Here is a 19572-nt window from a genome sequence, read left to right as displayed (position 1 = left end):
AATCCGAAAATGCTGGGGCTGGAAGGGACCTTAAGGACTATCTAATTCCCAAAGAGACTCATGACTTCCTAATGCCTCAGAACAAGCCTTTTGGTGAGCTATTTTCCCTTCCCTGTAATTATCCACAAATAATTGTTGGGAGAGCACGGGGGGCTATAGGGTGCCATGGACCGTGGGCAAACAACAAATAAACCTGGTATTTTTTGGGGCAATAGTGGGGTTGGGGGCAGTTTCCACCCCTGGCTTCCTGCCTGACCTCAGTGCCATCCTTTAAGCTGTCCTGGGCCCTGTTCCCTCATTTGTGCTGTTCAGACGCTGCCGTTTGCATGGTTTAATTTGCTTGCCCGTGCTAATTAACCCGAAACATATTCGGATTTTTGTGGGTTCATTTTATCCAGAAACCCTCGTTCTGCCAGCGGGGCTCTGCGGGACTTCGTGCCCCGGGTACCTCTCCGCTGCTCCTCGGGCTGTCCTGGTGCTCCTTCTGAGCAGCACAAATGAGCTGGGTGGGTGAGTGTGGGTGGCAGGAGGTGGGAGCTGGGGGTCCTGGTGTGCAGGAGAGGCGTGGAGCACCCTTTGTAGGACCGTGCGCATCCCTCGGGCTGATGCCCGTGCAGCTCCTGCCTTCCCAGCGGCGCGATGGTCTGGCCAAAGGTCCCCCCTCCAGCCTCAGTGTGCAGGATTTGGGCACTTCACGACCATTCCCAGAGGAGAGGAGCTCACAAGGAGCCCTCGGACGTGGCTGAGCTGCAGCAAGGAGCCTCCCCGCTCCCTCACGAAGCGCCACGAGGTGCTTTCTGTGGGTTCCTCGTACCGTTAGTTTGGCTTGCGGTGCCTGGGTTGTAAGAAATACAAATAACCCATCAAATGGCAAGTTAGCGAAGCTAACCCAAGCCAAAAAAAAAAAAAAAAAAGAAAAGAAAAAAAAAGAAAGAAGTCAGAATCTGTAAACTATTTGGAATAATTGGTTATTTGCTGTGTTTGCTAGTTCCAAATCAGAGCACATATTTTATGGCTTATCCTGTTACTGTTAGTTGGAAGGGCTCTGGGTGTTGGATGTCTCCAGCTGAAAATGGGTGCCAATAGCCCGTGCTGCAGCCCAGCCTTACCCCTGGAGTGCTCTGGGTGTCCTTCTCTCTCTCCTGGCCTTCTGTCCACGCCTTGGGGACATCCCTGGCACTGCCACATCCCCGGTGCAGCACACGGGGTCTGGTCGGGAAGGTTGGTCCTGTCCTTGCCCAGCCCCAGGTGCTTGCTCCTTTGGATTTGAACAGGCTAGGAAACAACAGCAACAAAAACCACACAAAAAACTCACGCCGAAGACAGTTTCACCCACTTCTGAGCAAAATTAACAGCAGGTGAAAAAAAAGAAAAAAAAGAAAACGGAAAGGTGACACAGCCAGAAATGGGTCATTTCCCTTTTTCCATCTGAGAGTTCACACCGTAAGGGTTAACCGAAGGATGTGCCAAGTCATCTTGCAGCCTCCTGGTGTGGCTGCGTGTGCTTTCCTCCCTCCAGCGCTGCAGCAGGTGGGAGCGACCAGCTGGAAGGAGCAGGAGAACCCCAGGGTATCCCAAAACCAGGTCCCTCCTGGGGAACAGGTCAGAGGCCGAGGGCACGGGGGGGTGCTTGGTGTTTTGGTGCCTCGGTGCCCTGCCTGAGCACACTGGAGCGGATGAGGAGCACTAATGGGATGCTCTCTCAGGCCAAAATGCAGGGTGTCATCTCCTGCAAAAGCAGGGTAGCAGACAGCTTTTTTGGAGGTGCATCCATAAATGCCCAAGCTGTTTCTGCAGGGATCTCCTCATCCCATCTGCGGAGCTTACTCACAGCAGGAAATCTGCCTCCCAGATGTGAGGTGTGAGTGCGCTGGAGACCGAGGCAGTGGCTTAGCTTCTTTAGAGGCAATATTTCTTAGTGCTGTGATTAGCTGTATTCCCACGGGGAAGACTGTGTAATCATTAGAGTCTGTGTAATCATTAGAAGAGCAAAAATGACTATTAGGATTTCAGTTATCCCATACCTGCTCTGCTCCTGGCTTTGCTGCCTGGCCATGCCTCAGTTTCCCCACCTGCGAGGTGGCTGAGTTTCACCAGGACCCTTACACAAGCTCTCAGGTTCCCACAGCTCCTTTTGCTCCGGACCAAAATGTCCTTTCCAGTGAGCTTTGTGGGAGCTGGGTTGTTTTGGACAGCCCCAACATCCTCCTGTCCCCATCTGGGGATGCAGCTGGTGCCTGGGCTTGCAGGACGAGGGAACCCAGTGCTGGGGGAGAGAACGGTGCTGGCTGAGCCCCCTGACAAAAACGAGGTCACAGCCGGTGCCTTGCCCTCGTATGGAACAAAATAGGATGGAAAACATCCCGGCAGCCGCCGGGAGGACACAGGTCTGCATGTCGGGGTCTGGAGGAAGGAAGGATTTTAATGCCCTCAATAGCAAAGTGCTTAGCCCCCGGGTAAAAGTCCTACACGGAGATCCGGCACAGCTTAAACCCCGTTGTATCCTCCGGAGGGGACTGCTGCTGGCTCTGCTGAACCCAAGGCCTGATCCAGAAAGCCCTTCAGGCTGTGTCTGAAGAGCCTCCTTGGCTTCAGAGGGATTTGCACACTCGGTTGAAGTTAAGCATGTGTCTGAGTGCTGCTGCTGTGTCCAAGCCACAATTCCAGAAATGCTTAAGAGGGAAGTTGCAGCATGCTGGTGAAGTTCTGGTTTTAAAGGTATTTTTATATATTTTATTTTTTTTTTTGGAATCCAACTGTCTTTATTTTTGGAAACGGCCATGCCTTTGCCCATAAGCCAATCCTGCCTGCAGGGATGCCCTGCTGAAAAGGGCTCTCTGCTGCCCTAAATGCTCACGGAGCTGCTGGGAGACTGCAGGGACGGCCCTGCTCAGGCTCTCTCCTGATGAAACGGCCACGATTCCTCTTCCACTGCTCCTGGGTTATAAAACAACTTCCCCATTTTAGCAGCAAATGCCGAAGCTGGGCACTTTGGAGCCCGAAAGGGATTTCTTTTGTCCCTGCGCTGAATGGAGAAGGGTCACCACCCTGCCACCAGGCTCAGGGCACTCGGGGTGCAGCTCACATTAGGCTGGTCCCTGTGGGGGCAGCAGGTGGGGGATGTTGATGGGGAGAAAGCAAATCTGGGAAGCTCACCATGGCTGAACGAGCTTCTTTCCCAGCCGAAACCGTGGGCTTTGGTCACTTGGTGCGAAATATGGCCAGCAGCGATGCTCGCCCCTGGGCTGTGCCCTGTTGAAGCCCCAGGGGATCCCCACAAGGCTTGGCGAGGGCTTGTGGGGTCCTCGAGGTCCCACCCAGGCTCAGGCACAGCTCTTGGAGCATCCTGCAGGACAAAACTACCAGGGATGCTGCTGGCTAAATGAAATCCCTCAATCAGTTGCTTGCACGCTGGCTTTTCCATTTGAAGGCAAATGAAATAATGTCCTTTGCTATTCACATTCCAGCTGCTCCCCTTGCCTCTTTTTTTTCTTTTTCTTTTTTTTTTTTTTTTTTTTTTTCTTTTTTCGCTTTTTTTAACATCAGTGGAAATCAGCAAAAAATATCTAACCAAATTCTTTGTCTTGGGGCTGCAGAAGATACCATGGGTAAGTCGTCAGATTAGTTTAAGTGCTTTCCTTGTAACCCGGTACCTGTGGAATGCCGTAATAAAGCCGCGATGGTCAGAGTGTAGCTTTTCAAACAATAAAACAGGGGAAGCGATGAAAGGCAACATTAAAAAAAAAAAATAAAAAAGAAGAAGAAAAAGGAGGCAGACGAGGCCTCAGAGTTAATTTATGTAATATTTCTGTTAAAAACAATGTCTATTCAAGACAGCAATTTAGAGTCTGCACTGCTGGCTTAAAATATAAATCCAATAAACCTCTATTATGATTCCTCCATTAGGTCAGTGTGATGGAATTTTGTGGACTTCTAAAATAAGACATCATTATTTTTCAGGAATGTTTCATGAATCACAGGCAAAGCCCCTTCATCTTCGCTTGCTTTAAATTTCAGCAATGGTGCTCTTATAAAAGGTATACGTTTTCTGAAGCCGGCAGCCGGCTTTCTTTTCGGAGCAGCATCCCCAGAGCTGAAATCCAATTTGCACAGCAGATGAGGCAAATGCACCTTAGCAGCATCGTGTCCATGGGTTGTATAAGTTCTGCTTATTTCTGTTTGTAGTATCAATGAGAAGAGGGTTATATTCTTCCTGGGAGATGTATAGCACCTGAGGACCATTATTTTAAGTGGAAGTGGCATTTATACATTCATTTTTTTGTACAGGTGGGGATGGGGTCTGCTTGGGCGGGGAGCTGGCACTGATTGTCACTGGGGTTTGCTCGTGGAGGTGTGTGATTTTGGTATCCCCGGCTGCCAGGAGGAAGAATTCATCGACTGGTGGAGCAAATTCTACGCTTCCACGGGAGAGAGGGAAAAATGTGGTTCCTACTTGGAGAAGGGCTTCGACACGCTGAAGGTAAGCGGCCTTGGCTGGCCCTGGCTCACTGGATGGGAACTGTCCGTGATGTTTTTCCACTAGCTTTGGGGCGTTATTTATTTATTTAGAGAGTTTAAGGCTTTCTTTCTTCCAAGAAAAAAAAAAAATATTAATTTTCCCCAGAGAGCAGGTAATTTTGTTTTCAAAAGTAGCTGTTTTATTCTGTTTTGAAAAGTTGATTTTCTTTGCAAACTACTGTCTGGTAACTTTCCACTTCGCAGCCTTTAAGTTATTGTCACTTTACTAAGTGGCGGAGGAGATGGGGAGTTGCCACCCTGGAAGGTCTTTGGGAAGAACAAGGAGAGCCAGAGACTGCTAAGAAAAGGGGAGATTTAGGTGCCTGTTACGAGAGGTGCCAGAAGTAACACAGGAGCCCAAGCAGGACTGAAGTGGGGAAAACATTGCCTGCTTGTAAGGAAAATGCTCCCAGCGAGGAGCCCTCTGGTGGATGAAAGATGCTCTGGGAGACCTGGGCACACTCTGGGTCCTCTCTGATGTGCTGTAACTTTTACAGGGTTCCCAAAGGTCTGCTCTTCACCTGCCCTGGGGGTGGCATTTCCTCCAGATGGAGAAGCTCGGCTCCGTTTTGCCCCAGCTCTGCCTGGGAGCAGTCTTTGCCCATTGCCCTCTGATTCTCCTTTCTCCTTCCCCAGGTCTATGAGACGGAGCTGGAGAACGTGGAGGACTTCGAGCATCTCTCCGACTTCTGCCACACCTTCAGGCTGTACCGCGGGCGCTCGCAGGATTCCAATGATGACCCCTCGGTCGTGGGGGAGTTCAAGGTGTGACAGCCCCTTCCACACGTGGCCGGGTGCTCAGAGCTCTGTATGTGAGTGTATTCATCCAGTGCAGGGGAGCGAGGGAAACTGCTCTTCCTAACACACTCGGAGCAGCCCTTAGCCTGCTTTCAGGAGAAGGATTTATTTTCTTTAGCTGCTTTTTTGGAATTCCCCTTCTTACCCACCACTTCCTTCCCCCAGATGGTACCGAGAGACCGATTCCTGCCACTTCTTTAGAAAAAAAATCAGCTCTGGTGAATAAAACACTTGCAAATTTTCCCATTTTCTCCCTCCTCTTCCCATCCCTCGCTGAGGATGCTGCTGCCTGTCCCAGGGACCTTAAAGTGAAAGCCTCAGCACCCTTCCGGGGAGTGATTTGGGGGCAGCAAGGCTCCCAAACACCTTTTAAATGGCTCAAACAACAGTGAAGCAGAAGAGGTAGAGGGCAAGCAGGCTACTGGGGCTCTGCACAGACTTATGACAGGGTTTGCATCAATGCTCAAGCACGGGACGAGCATTGCAGGCAGTTTTCCTCCTTGCTTCTCTCTCCCTGTTCTGTTAAGAGCCCGGCAGGCCCTGCTCTGTGCTGGTAGTGTCCGCGTGAGTGTCCACGAGCACGAGGCCCGTCCCAGCGTGGCTGAGCCCCTGTCTCCTTGCAGGGCTCGTTCCGAATTTACCCCCTGCCCGACGACCCGCGGGTGCCGGCGCCACCTCGGCAGTTCCACCAGCTGCCGGCCAGAGGGCCCCAGGAGTGCCTCGTCCGGGTCTACATCGTCCGAGCCTTCGGCCTGCAGCCCAAGGACTCCAACGGGAAGGTAGGCTGATGGGTTACGGGGTGGCTAATCCTAAAATTTAGGAACGACGTCGACACATTGACAGCAACAAGGGGAAAACATTCCCCTTCGTCCTGCCTCCGCTGCTACATCTGGGAGTCCCAGGAGCCATCCCCTCATCCTCCATCCCGAGGGATTTTTCAGTAGGGCTAGCTGAAATAGCTAAATTAGTTTTTTTTTTTCTTTCTCTCTCTCTCTTTTTTTTTTTTTCTTGTACCTCGGTGCCAAAGGAAACAAAATTAGGTCTCTCACATGACTGCTCTCTGCAGAGCTTTGCCAGTCTGAAAGAAAAATTCAGTGCAACAAGAAAATCGTGTCGCTTCAAAAAGAAATGTTCATCTTGTTTCAGTTTGAAAAAAAAAACAAAACCCTTAGGGAAAAGTCTTTCTTAACTCTCTTTGCTCTGCTGCAAAATAGAGATTTTTTTAAAAACAGAAAAAGGTAGGAAATATTTTGACACGAACAACTCCAAATTACTTTTTAATCTGCCCGGTTTTTGAAAATGGCCTTGAACCGAGGGTTTTCAATTTCTTAGAAATCTCCCATAAGAGACTCCTGAGAATGAAAAACAAGGAGCAGAAAAAATGCTTTTTTTACACTGAAAACCGAAGCCAATCCTGGCTTGGCCCACAGCCTTTCTCCCTGTGCTCTGGTGTCTCCTGAAGCTCATCCCAGTCGAGGGCAGACCAAAGGAGAGCCCAGTCCGTGCTCATGCTGCTGACCTCCCCCAGGGACACCCTTCTCTTCTTAATTAATCCCCAGGTCAGAGAAAACTGGTAAGGAGCTTGGACTGGGTGTTTTCTCCAGACAGCATAAATCACCAAAGTTTTTCCCAGTTGATTTTTGTTTGTTTGTTTTTGATGTTATCCGAGTAAGATGCTGGGTCCCTCTAGGTGTTGGATTCAACCTAGGTGAAAAGTTTTAGGTGATTTTTTTTTTTACCCTGGAGGAAATGATGACTCAGGTCAATTTAACCACTTTTCAGATTTATGTCTTTTTCCCTGAATCATGTTAGTTATGAGCGAGAAGCTAAGAAAACTTACAAAAAATAAAAATATAATATAATTTTGATATATTTTGAGATGCACAATGAGGCTTTATGTTAAAGTATGCCTCCATTCTATTTTATTTTTTAAAGTTATTGCATCATGTTGGAAAAAAAAACACATTTTGAGCCACATTTTTAATGAAACAAAATGTTTTTCCTTTGACATTTTGGTCTCTTGCATTCGTAAATCTATTTTTGAGTTGACCCCAACGTTAAAAAAAATAATGGTGACCTCAGGGGAACCCTGAGGTTCAGAGAAGGTGACTCAGATGGATGAATGGGAACATCCTGAGGAATCTGAGCAAGCCCAGTCCATGAAACAAGCCTAAAAATAGCTCATTTCATGCTATTTCATTCCTTTTCCACCCCGTGGGCCTCAGAAGGATCTGGACACTTGTCCCACACTGCTAACTGGTCCTTTGGTCACCCCTGAAATGGAATCGCAGTGCATCACGTCGTGTCACACTCATCTCCCTCACCCTGGTGCTGTGTGTGGCTGTTGGCCCTCAGCGTGGAGGGGACACCGAGGAAGTGCAGAGGGAACATTTCTTCTCCCCAAGGGTGGGCAAACACCCACAGAGGCCTCCTGGTGGGGTGGTGGATGCCCCGTGCCCGCAGTGCCCGGGAGCTGGGACGATGCCCTCAGGAACGCACCTCGGCTCCTGGGTAGCCCTGAGGTGCTCAGGTGTTGGGCTCGTGGTCTCCGTAGGTCCTGTCCAACCAAAATGAACCAAACTGAACTGTTCTGATCTATTTCAGCCTGCCCTACCCTACGGTACCCTACCCAATCCCATCCCATCCCATCCCATCCCATCCCATCCCATCCCATCCCATCCCATCCCATCCCATCCCATCCCACTATCACTGTGCAATTACTTTTCCATTTATTTTTATGCCTATCTTTAGTGTGATCCCTATGTGAAGATTTCAGTGGGAAAGAAATCCATAAACGACCAAGAAAATTACCTCCCCTGTACGCTGGAGCCTGTCTTCGGAAAGTAAGTTTTGGTTTGAGTTAAGTCTGGATTCCCTGGGATTTTTATGGCATTTTGAGGGAATTGAGGTGGGTTAGCCAGAGCTTCCTTTTCCCTTGGAGCACTCTCAGCCTTGCTGAAGTGGGTCTGACCTTGGCTTGGTCACTGTCCTACCCCTCATGGTTCACATTCATCTTCTCTTTGGGTCTTCTGAACTACGAAGCATGGACTGGGTCTGCTCTGGCACCAGTGGAGGTGACATCAAGAGGGTTTTTTAGACCTGAGATCCCCCTGTGGAGGCTTCTGCCTCTTCCCACTGATAGCAGAGAGAGTCTGGGGCAAAGCTGTTCCTCATTTAGGCACTTCAGTGAAACGTCTGAAGAAAAGAGATGGTGCATGGAGGTCTGTATGACTGTACTGTGACATGGGACACCTCCAATCATGTGCCTTGAAAAATTTATTTATAAAATTGATGTTGGCTGGTTGAGTTGTTCGCCTAACCGTAGGGCCACAAAGTTGGGATAAAAGGAAAAAAAGGTAAGGTTGTCTTCAGAAAAGGGTATTCCTCAGGGCTGGAAAGCACCATGGTGGTGAGGCAAAGCAGAGGGAGGCAGAGGAAAGCCTGGTGCTCAGCCTTCACGTGCTGATCAGGGTTGGGTCTCCTCGGCAAGCTGGGGCTAGATGTAGGGTTTTGTGCTCCAGGACAAACAGGGGTCAAGCCCTAAAGCGTGTGAGGTCCTGCTGGTTTTCTTGGGGCCTCTTGCCAGCTCAGGCTGTCAGTGCTGGGACAGCTTCCCAAAAAAACAAGATGCAGAAGGAGATACCCCACGTGCAAGGCTGGTGCAGAAGGGGTAAGGATGGCAAGGGTGACGCCGGTGGGGAGCACCGCGTGGATTCGACAAGCTGCTTCCTCCTCTTCTGCCAACGCTCTGCCTTTCTTGTGGGGCAAAGGGGGCTCTCCCCATGGAGCACGAGGGAGCCCAGGTCTGCAGGGAGCTCTGCTCCTGGGGCAGGCCCCCTCTGCCAAACCTGGCTCCCGGCCAGCGGCCGTCTAGACAGCGCGCTGCGCCTCCCACCCCGTCTTTAAAGCAAGACGTAAAACCCAGGTCCTGGCTGCTGGCGGGCTATTAAACCTCCCGTTTCACGAGCTTTTCCCCGGGCTGCTGGCTGCCCGCCAGCTTTAGCTAATTACTTTCTGCTGACCCCAGTTCCTCCCGCGCTCTTAATTGGTGGCATAATCACTCACTTCCCCTCCTTAAAAGCTGCTGCGGGGTGGGTGCTGCTGGTGGAAACGGGCATCGTGTTTTGCCCCCGAATTGATGGTGTTTTGGCGGCAGGTGGAGGGATTCCTGGTGGCGCTGGGTCAGACCCGGACTGTCCTGCTCACCCTCCATCCCACCATCCACATCTCTAACGTCCATGAGCACAGGCTTTGTCTGGATCGGGGTGTTGTGTTTTGGGAGGGTCTCGGTGCTTTGTGTCTTACCACCCTTTGTTTGAAGAGGTAGAGGAAGGTTTGCTCTTCTTTTATGTTATGTCACTATACAATAATTACTGCAGTCTGCAGTAATGAGGAGAGGAGACAGCACAAAATCCGGGTGCATGGGACTGGCAGGGAGGACGAGGAGGTTTTGGGGGGTCAGTCTCATGCTGACCACAAGCTTAGCCTCCTATTTTAGATTTCTGCTCTTCGGGCTCAAAGGGCAGTTGGTTTTCCAAAGCTGTCATTTCTTCCCCTTTCCCACCCCATGGCAGTGAGGATTCCTGTCTCTCAATGCCTGCTTTTTTACCCTGGGTACTGCAGTGGCTGCTGTCACTTCCAATTAGCAGGTGGGGAAGCTAAACAGGGCCAAAATTTGCTCAAGGGTAATTCAGCCACATGCAACGGGAAACCCAGAGCGTGCTTACTTGGTGGCATGTCCGTGAGCTAAGCCAGCACAGCACAGCACCAACAGAACCACAGGATCATCTAGGTTGGAAAAGACCTTCAAAATCAGCCATCAGCCTCTAGTACTGTCCCAGCATGGCAAAGATGGCACATCTCCATCTCACGGGCATCTCTTGTTTGCGCAGGATGTTCGAGCTGAGCTGCACCCTGCCCCTGGAGAAGGACCTGAAGATCACGCTCTATGACTACGACCTCCTGTCGAAGGATGAGAAGATTGGGGAGACCATCATAGACCTGGAGAACCGCTTCCTGTCAAAATATGGGGCTCGCTGCGGGCTTCCCCAAACCTACTGTGTGTAGGTATCTCTGTAGGGTTGGGTCTCTGTAGCTGCTGAGGCTTTGCAGTGCTGAGGGGGTCCTCGGGACCATTGCAATGCCTCATTCCAGCCCTAACCATGGGTCTGCTGTCCTAGGGGACCTGGCTGCTGCCATATTTCACTGCAGAGATCTGTCTCGAGGGACAGATTCCTGCTGGAGAAGCCCCCCCAGTTTATGCACTTCCCCCAAGCCCTGGCTCTCCTCCAGCAGCTTCAAAAAACATAAATCTCCTTGGAGAGATTTGCTACATCCCTGACACCTCTTGGGCACACCACAATGAGGGCACTGCCCATGCACGGGACCAGCTGTAGGGTGGTGCAGTGGGTCTGGGGGCTATTGGGGCACCCCAACCCTGTGAGCTGGGGCTGAGCAGGGTGTGGGACACGCAGCCCCATTCACCAACAGGCCAAGGTGAGCACAGGGTCGGAGCTGGCTGCACCTTCCTCAGCACAACCCTCTGGTGTAACGCTGCTGTGGCCACTTATTGAGGCTGGATATTGTTTTATCCCGTGCTGTTTTCCCTCCCGTTTCAGTTCGGGACCCAACCAGTGGCGAGACCAACTCCGTCCTTCCCAGCTGCTTCACCTCTTCTCCCTGCAGCACAACTACAAGGCTCCCACCTACAAGTCCGACCGGGTCATCTTCAGGGAGCAGGAGTACATCCTCTCCGAACTGGGTAAGGGGCTGCTTTGGGGCTGCGGGTAGCTTCCCATTACCCAGAGCAAGGGTTGGAGCTGGAGGCCATGAACACATCATGGGGACTTTCTTGCCCAGCTCCTTTCTGTGTGAGTTGAACCCAAACCTGGCACTTTGAGCACGGATTCCTCCTTCCCTTGCTGCTCAAAGCAAACCAAAGCCACGCAGGCTGGGAGCAGCAAAGCCCAGCACAGCCTGAGAGGCTGCAGCCTGGCTTCCAGGACCTCACATCTCTGCGTTTCGGGGCTGGGGGCACTAGAGGGAGACAAGATCATACGCACAAGTGCCAGTACAACCAGAGCGAGGTGTGCTGTAGCTGGAAAGGTGGGATCAGCCAGCAAGGAGGAACTGTCACGGGGAGGTAGGGAGGCATTTTTTCGTTTGCACAACCCTCTCCCCAAACGCCGCTCACACCTGAAGTTTCCTGCCCCCCTGATGGCATCCTTGGGGGCAGGAGCTTGCCTTTTAGAGGAAACCTTGCTTTAAAGCCTGGAAATGGGTGTTGGGCTCAGGGAGGAGGCGAAACCCCAGCCCACGGGGCCCAGGAGCAGCAGTTTGGCTAACGAAGGCCACTGCGGGGACAGGAGCAGCCCAGGGCTGCTGCCCGCCTGTGCTCTGGGGACTTGGGGCACAAATTTGTGATACTCGCCTTGGGAGGAGGAGTGGGGAAGCCACAGCTCCTTCCCAGCCTCTTGTTATGCGAAAGGTTTTCAGCCAGGGCTGGAGAGGTGTTAAACCGAGCGGGGGCTTCCCCCCTCTCCCAGCCTCTGCCTTTCACCTTCCTCTGCTTTAATGGCAATCAGTTCAAAAAACAGAACAAAGTCTGATGCTTGACCTCAAGGAGATCTGGAAACCAGCTGTGTGCGCAGAGCAATGTCAGATCTGAACCTGGCGGTATAAAGTGAAGCTATTAAACACGAGAGCATGGGTTTTACAAGCACTGCACCCGGACCATTATTCCATAACCCCCACATTTGTTGTTTTCTGAGAGGGGCTTTTTCTTTTTCCTGTGCGCGCGCACACACACACGCACGCACACCCGCCAGGTTTCCACTGCTTGGGAAATGGCCCATATGTCTGAAGTTAACCACTTCAAGACATTGCCAAGAAAGGAGCTGGGATATATCACCTGAAAGTTGCAGAGCTGTAATAATATTTATGGAGCGCATTTCATTTCAAAGGTCCTCGAAGGTGCACGGCGAGGCAGCCGTGCGCCGGGGCAAGTCCTGCACAGCAACGTTTGGTGGGATGAGGGTCCTGAATTGAGGGGTGGAGAGGGCAAAAATGTCCATTGCTAATTGGCCTTGTCCAGCAGTGTGTTTGCGGAGGGATTAGGGGCTGGTGCGGAGTGGGATGAGGACGTGGAGGTGGGTTTGGGGACCAGGATGAGTGTTGGAGCTGTGCTGGTGGTGCTTGTGTTGGCCTCAGCTTCTTCTCATCTCTGTCTTCCTCTCTGAACCCAGCAGAAAAGGAGCAGGACCCCACGGGGAGCTCTGCCACGGCGCTTCTTTCTGCCCAGCCAAAGCTCCTGGCTAATTTTAAATCATAAAATCACTGAATCTTAGGTTTAGGTTGGCAAAGACGCATGAGATCCTCGAGTCCAACCATGCCTTAACACTACCAAGTCCACCACTAACCCATCTTCCTAAGCACCACGTCCACGCATCTCTGAAATACCTCCAGGATGGGACCCCACCACGTCCCTGGGCAGCCTGTTTCAGTGCCCCTTGGACAAACCTCTGCTGGGGACGGGACTGGCAGCAGAGCAGCAGCGTGGGCTGGAAGGCTGCTAGCCCCAGCTGCTGTAATTTCGGGGATCCCAAGCCCTTAGAAGCACTTCAAGCTGGATCAACCCCCAGATTCCCCTTTCCATGTGCTTCAGCTCACAATGTTTCACTGTTCTGGGGCTTGCTGTGGCTGGGGTGGGATTGTGTGAGCCCCCTTGCAGGTCCCTGTCCCACAGAGCAATGGTTTGCCCACGTGTCCCCCTGGGACCACGTTGCCCTGTGCCCTTCTCCTGCTTGCTCCTGGCTGCAGCGAGGTCAGTGGGGCTCCTGCTTGCTCCTGGTGCTTTCCCCGGAGCAGCAGCCCTTGCAGAGCCCTCCCTGGGTTGCTCAGCACCCTGCCCGTGGCGTGGCATGACCCTGCTCTTGCTCTGACCTGTTGCAGAGGACGGCAAACCCGTCAACCCCCACTTGGGGCCGGTGGAGGAGCGACTCGCCCTGTACGCGCTGCGGAAGCAAGGGCTGGTGCCAGAGCACGTGGAGACCAGGGCTCTCTACAGCCCCCTCCAGCCAGAGATCGAGCAGGTGAGTGGTGCCGAGAGCTCAGGATGAGACCAGGAGCATCATCTTCCCTTCCACCCAGCGCTACCCAGGTGAGATGTTCTCCACGGCTTGGGTGCAGCCTTTGCAAAGTGCTCACGGCAGGAGGAGATGTTTCTCGGAGAGGTTCTGCTGCTCTCGGAGAGGTCCTGCTGCTCCAGGAGAGGTGTGCATCCCTGACTGGCTCACTGCAATGCCATGCGGGGTATAGCTGCCCCAGGAGGTGGTTTTCCAGCCTACAGGACAGAGCAGAGCACTTGCTGTCAAGCACAGGCTGGAGCTCAGCCCCAGGGCTGGCTTGCTCTGAGTGCTTGGAGAGATCGGCTCCAGCCTCCTGGAATAGGCGTTCACTTTCATCAGCATTTGCTCACAAAAGCCTTTTTTATTTTTATTTTTTTTAATTTATTTTTTTGGGAAAGCCATTTCTGATCTGCAAGCGTCGATGTAGAATTTCTCTGTAATGATAATGCTCCTGCAGGCTCCTTTGGCAATGCAGCAGGATTTCTGCAGCAGGAACAAGTCCTTGGAGGCATCGAGTTTTAGTACTATTGCAGACTGGATATTTTTCAGCCAAACAAAAGCCAAACGGGCTGCTATCCAAAACCAATCAAAACCCAGGTATCCGTATTTCACCTAACCCCTTTTCTTTGATTAGCGTGTATGTGGCTTTATGCCTTTGGACCAAAAAGTGCTGCTTCCCGGAGAACACAGCGATTTGTCCTCATCTCTCTTACGTGTTCCAGTTGCAGAGGCAGTTTCGTGGGACTGGCTCTGCAGCTGGTGTAACCGTGCACAGCCCGAGCTCCACCACTGCAGCACCGTTACCTTTCTGTGGTTTGTTTTTAGCCAGTCCAATGAATTTGCTGGCAGAAGTAAACGCACTGCCAACGGCTCTAACACCTCTTCATGCAAATTCACCCACTGAAGTTCGGGGTTAGAGGCAGGAGGTGGCTGCTGTCAGCCGCCCAGTGGGTTTGTGCTGTTTTTAGTGTCATGGTAGTGTTGGAAGGGTGTTTCCTGCATGTTTTGGGCTTGCAGATGGGCAGAGCAATTTGGGTCTGCCCTGCTTTGGTGCTGCTAATCATGAGAGTCCGTGGTGGTGGTGCTGGGCTGGAGGGGATTAACCTGGCTGGTTCAGTAGGGATTGCATTGGGCACAGCTCCCAAAAGCATGGCCCTGACCTGCTGCAGACCCAAGGAACAGGCTGGCTCTGCTGGGCTGTTTGCAGCGAGCTTAAAGGGTGGATTTTTAAAGTTTTCTGCTGAAATGGAAGATTTTCTTGCCAAAAAACAAGCAAACCACAAAGCCCTCTGTGACGGGCTGATTGTCAAAGGATGCCTTTTTTTTTTTTTTTTTTTTTTGCTTTAGACCCTTGAGACTGTACAATAAAATATTTTATTGGCACCCATTGGTGTTTTACAGTAAAAGGGACCACCTAAAAAACGACCCCCTGAGATTTTCAGCTGCATTTCTGCTGCTTTTTCCCTGGAAGGATTATTTGAAAGTGGAATTAGCTCTCCTCATCCCACCCTCCACTCCCATGGTCAGAAACCCATAAACCAGCCGTTCAGCTGGTGGCCACTGGTGTGACACTGTGGAAAATCAGTGAGCTGCTTGCTTCTCCAGCACCTCCCATGGACCCAGCCCTCAGTCTGGCCCTACGTAAAGATATTCAGCCTTGGGGAACAAACCTGGAGTGCACCTTCAGCTAATTCAGATGACCTCTTATCACAGGCCATTGATACATACCCCACTATCACTAAAATACCCAGTGACGCTTCTCCAGTAAAGAAACCTGGGTTTGCAACAAAGGAACTGTGAAGCACTTGGTATTTTCTGTGCTGGGTCCTACTGAGGAGGTGAAGGTGACCCAGCAAGCTCACCAGGCTTCATATCTCTTTCTTTTCTTGCAGGGAAAGCTGCAGATGTGGGTGGATCTGTTCCCAAAATCTTTGGGTCAGCCTGGTCCCCCTTTCAACATCACACCACGCAAAGCCAAGAGGTGACTTCTTTTTCCTTTCTGACCCAGAGCAGGGCTGGTGCCTGTACCTTCTCCTTGGGGGGAAGAGGAGAGGGCTTGGGGATGCCGGGTGGGGAAGGATCCACCTGCTCAGCTGAGGGATGTCTGAGCAGGCTTATCTTCAGGGGAAAAATGAGTTGAATCTGAACTCCTCCAGCTAAATAGCTGAATAGCATGACCGGGCTGTTGGGTGGACTCCTGACCAAGATTTCCCCCTCTCTCATGTCTCTCCCATGTGCCTTCAGGTTCTACTTGCGCTGCATCATCTGGAACACCAAGGACGTCATCCTCGATGACCTCAGCATCACGGGGGAGAAGATGAGCGACATCTACGTCAAAGGGTAAGCCACCCCACTTCTGTGCCCTCCAGATACTACAGTCTGAAGGCACAAGAGCAGCAGTGGAGGAGTTAATGTGCAGCAACACTGCTGCGGTAGCACGAAGCCCCCATGGGCTGAAGGGGGCCGTTCACACCTCTCCAGCTACGGAGCCAGCTCCTTGGCAGCCACCTCTCTGCTGGGCTCCTAATCGCTTCACCTTGTCAAGGTTTTCTCTGCATCTCTGACAGTCAGATGCTCGCCTTGCAGCGTTTACATTTACAGAGAGGAGATCTGGGGAAGCAGCCCAGCCATTCGAGAGGGGGACGCACGCTGCATTTCCACCACGCGGCTCTTTCCCAGCTCCTCTCCTGGGACGGCTGCGGGCTTGTTCCATATACATAGGTTGGCTTGTTTGGGTAGCTGCTTTTTTTGGAATTCCCTTTTTTCCTTGAAACACACAAAAATGTGGCAACCAGCAGTAACTCCTCTGGCACATTCCCTTCTCTGCCTGACTCCATTTATGTTTTATCTTGTGTAAAATGGTGCAATCCCAGCCAAGGGACTTACTTATTTTGTGCGTTCTTTGGATTTATGGACAGGAAGAGGTAGGATTTTGAAACAGACTGTAAATCCCTTTTTTACAATCCCAATTTTCCTCCTGTAAATCCAGAATGCGCGCTGCTTACCTGGTATTCACATCAAGTGCATTGTTATCAGCTCCAGCTAAGCCGCTCTGTGCACCTCGGGGCTCTGGAATAGCAGTGCTTGCAGGGGGCTGCTGGAAAGAGAGAGCATCCAGCGCCTGGGGAACCCCTTGCTGGGCTTTTGTCACCCCCAGTGACCAAGCAAGTCTCGCAGTGCTGTAAATGAATTAAAAATCTTGCTTGACTTCTTCATCTTCCCCCCTCAAATGGCTGCATCATTCCCATTTCTGGATAGGGCATAAATAACCCTGCGAGCAGAGGAGGCAATGGTCCTTCCATGCATAAGTGTCTGCCCCACAGACAGGGGCTGGCAGAGCTGCGTTCACCACCACGACATGGTGGAGCTTTGGTGGGGAGCCTGGGTTTGGGAGAACTCAATGTGTAAGAAGCTGTTACCCCGGGCTTTCCTCCAGGAGAGGTCTCACAGCACTCCTCTGAGGAGGCTATCGCCAGCGTGGTCCCCATTTTACAGAGAAATCACCCACTAGGCAATACCAGGACCAGAATCTCAGTGATTTGGGCATTGTCTTTTATGTAACATGTAAATTGTTGCCTGCCAGTTGGGGAGGTAAATGAAATAAGTACTTTTCTATCATGTCAGTATTTTATTTTAATCAATTTAAAATGTTACTTATTGACAGTCTTACAATAGCATGAAAAGGTCTCAACCACGTTTAGGTCTGGTTGTGCAAGGCTGAGTACAGAGAAACTCCTCTTCCCAAAGCCTTGTGATGTAGGCAGACAGAAGTGTAGGGAGACCACGTTCATTCAGAGCTGAAGATGGTTTGGATTTAAGAGCTCTGTCGGTCTCTGTCACAGGTGGGGGACATTTTTGTATTATTTTCATGGTCAGATTTCCAATAAAGTTTGACTTCACTGATAGGACAGATCAGCCAGGTTTTGTGGGAGGTGGGAGGCTTTCACTCATCGTCCTGTGAGGTTTTCAAGATATTGCGAGATGAAACCAGGACTGCTCGGAGCAGGTTGGGCCAGAAGTTTCCAGAGTCCCCTACCAGCCAACCACCACTACTATGATGTATGTGATATTATCCAGTGTCTTTAAACCTCATCTTCATGCCTTTTGGGGTTCCTAAATGAAAGGATGGCCTTGTTCCTCCCAGATCTAACATGTGCGCTGAGCTCAATGAGATGTCTGTTTGCTTCAAGAAGAAAGTCACCTCTTAAATCTAGGAACCCAACATTGCTTTTGGATATTGCAGGTACCTTAAGGTGTGTGGATTCAGAAATGACTGGATGAATTGACAGGCTAGAAATCCACCTGGTCCTGTTAAGCACAAAAACGTTACCTACATGCCCAGAAAGTCTTTGACCTGCAAGTCACTGCAGGCTGGAGAGGTGTTGGGAAGGTATCGTGTTAGGAAGGTGTCACCTTTTGGGAAGGTGTCATGTTTTGGGAAGGTGTCTGTCATCTTTTAGGAAGGTGTCATGATGTGCTTGCCCCGTTCCCATACTCATCCATGGAAGTCTGTGCTTGGCCCCAGTCAGAAGCAGGACACTGGGCAAGATGGGCCTTTGGTTGGTCACTGTGATGTTTTTAGCTCTGGGACATCGTGATTTGGATGCTTTTCCTTTCTGGCAGTGGGGAGAGACAAAACAGTGCCAAAGAGGGATCTGAACCAGAGCTCTCCTTCGTCCTTTTGCTTGCTTGCAAGGAGAGGGCGCTCACACTGCATCCTCCAAGGAGCCCCGCAGAGCCTGGAGCAGCGAGGATAAACACCCAGGCTGGCCATTTGCATCCAATCAGATCAAATCAAATAATCCGGCCACAATTTAAGCATTAGCGTAACCTCATCACACAATTCCCAGTGCCACCGAGCCCTCGCTGTCCGCGTAGCACATGTGCCTGTGATCTGTAGGATGAACTTGAGTAGACCTCCCCGTCTGCCGCAGCACATTTGGGGCAGAGCACGTGCTCCTCGCAGGAATCACTTGTATAGCTGGGCAAAAAAAAAAAAACCACTTATTTTCAATTTAAGTGGAAAACAATCAAACGAGATAATTGTTTTCATTAGAAATTCCCGCTGAATCTTTTGGCTCCCCTCCAGGAGGGCTCTAAGTACACAAACGGCTGTGCTTTATTGTGTTGTTTAGTTCCATTGATTGCTGAAGACCAACAAAAATTTGGACGGGGGAAGAGAGCAGAATGAAAACCCGACACTTGCAAAACTTGCAGCTGGAAAAAAAAAAAAAAAAGTAGTTGTGGAAAGTTTTCAGTTTGTCCCTGGACTGGTTGGGGATGGACCACAGCAAGCTCTTTTAGCACAGGAGGGGAACTGGGCTGCAAGGACCCCAGCAGGAGCAACTGGGGACCCCCTGGCCACAGCGGGGTGAGGCCACTCTGGGATTTTCATGGGTATGAACCCTGGCCATTTAGGACTTCCAAACAATCATTTTCAAGGAACTGATAGAGAACAGAGGGAAAAAAATGACCCTTGGACTTCAGCGTGTTGCCTCCATCGAGAGAACAGGTTTTAGAGGCTGTGAGGTCAGTTTGTTGGGGGGGCTGCAGAGGGGAAAGCAGCTCTCACCAAGTCAGATTAGAAGCTGATATGGGCTTATGGATGGGCAAGTGACAACTTTGAGCCAGAGCTTAGAGCTGTGTTGAGCCTTTAATACATCCACAAAGCTTAGGGGAGGGAGAGGAACAGACTGGAGAGCTTCTCAGGCTGTTGCCACCAGCACTAGTTCATCTCCAACACTGCAGGAGCTGCTGTATTCGCTCTCAAGTCTCCTATGGGATCCAAGTTACCCCGATAGAGAGCAGCCTAAAGCATTCAGGAGGCTGAGAGATGTTTTATCAATAGCTTGTGGCCTCAGAAACACTGAGTGAGCTGCTCCAAAGCCCTTGCCGTGCTTCCAGTTCCTCATGCAGTGTGTTTGCGTTTCGCAGCTGGCTGGTTGGCCACGAGGAGAACAAGCAGAAGACAGATGTGCACTACAGGTCTATGGGAGGAGAAGGCAACTTCAACTGGAGGTTCATCTTCCCCTTCGACTATCTCCCCGCTGAGCAAATGTGTTACATTGCAAAAAAGGTGAGTGTTGCTGGGCAGGCGTTTCTGCCTTCTCCTGGTATCTCTGAGCTGATC

At 51.1% G+C, this 19572-nt stretch overlaps 1 protein-coding gene across 14 annotated transcripts in view; it reads left to right on the top strand.

Moving 5' to 3' along the window:
- The window catches only part of DYSF (dysferlin), an 82472-nt gene that overhangs the window by 43722 nt on the left and 19178 nt on the right, over window positions 1–19572 (top strand). For 8 of the 14 annotated variants that reach the window (XM_032185943.1, XM_032185939.1, XM_032185940.1 and 5 more), the window contains 10 exons: window positions 4382–4480; window positions 5155–5283; window positions 5940–6095; window positions 8068–8159; window positions 10209–10379; window positions 10935–11077; window positions 13267–13406; window positions 15335–15423; window positions 15687–15782; window positions 19377–19518. In XM_032185943.1, the coding sequence (XP_032041834.1) occupies window positions 4382–4480; window positions 5155–5283; window positions 5940–6095; window positions 8068–8159; window positions 10209–10379; window positions 10935–11077; window positions 13267–13406; window positions 15335–15423; window positions 15687–15782; window positions 19377–19518 (1257 nt within the window). Of the gene's footprint in view, window positions 1–3596; window positions 3609–4381; window positions 4481–5154; window positions 5284–5939; window positions 6096–8067; window positions 8160–10208; window positions 10380–10934; window positions 11078–13266; window positions 13407–15334; window positions 15424–15686; window positions 15783–19376; window positions 19519–19572 lie in introns of all 14 variants that reach the window. The other 6 variants (XM_032185935.1, XM_032185931.1, XM_032185933.1 and 3 more) reach the window with 1 other exon arrangement.

The sequence above is a fragment of the Aythya fuligula genome, chromosome 4, assembly GCF_009819795.1.
Source record: "Aythya fuligula isolate bAytFul2 chromosome 4, bAytFul2.pri, whole genome shotgun sequence".
Taxonomy (NCBI): Eukaryota; Metazoa; Chordata; class Aves; order Anseriformes; family Anatidae; genus Aythya; species Aythya fuligula.
The sequence above is the reverse complement of the archived record's forward strand: the minus strand, read 5'-3'. Positions and strand labels throughout refer to the sequence as shown.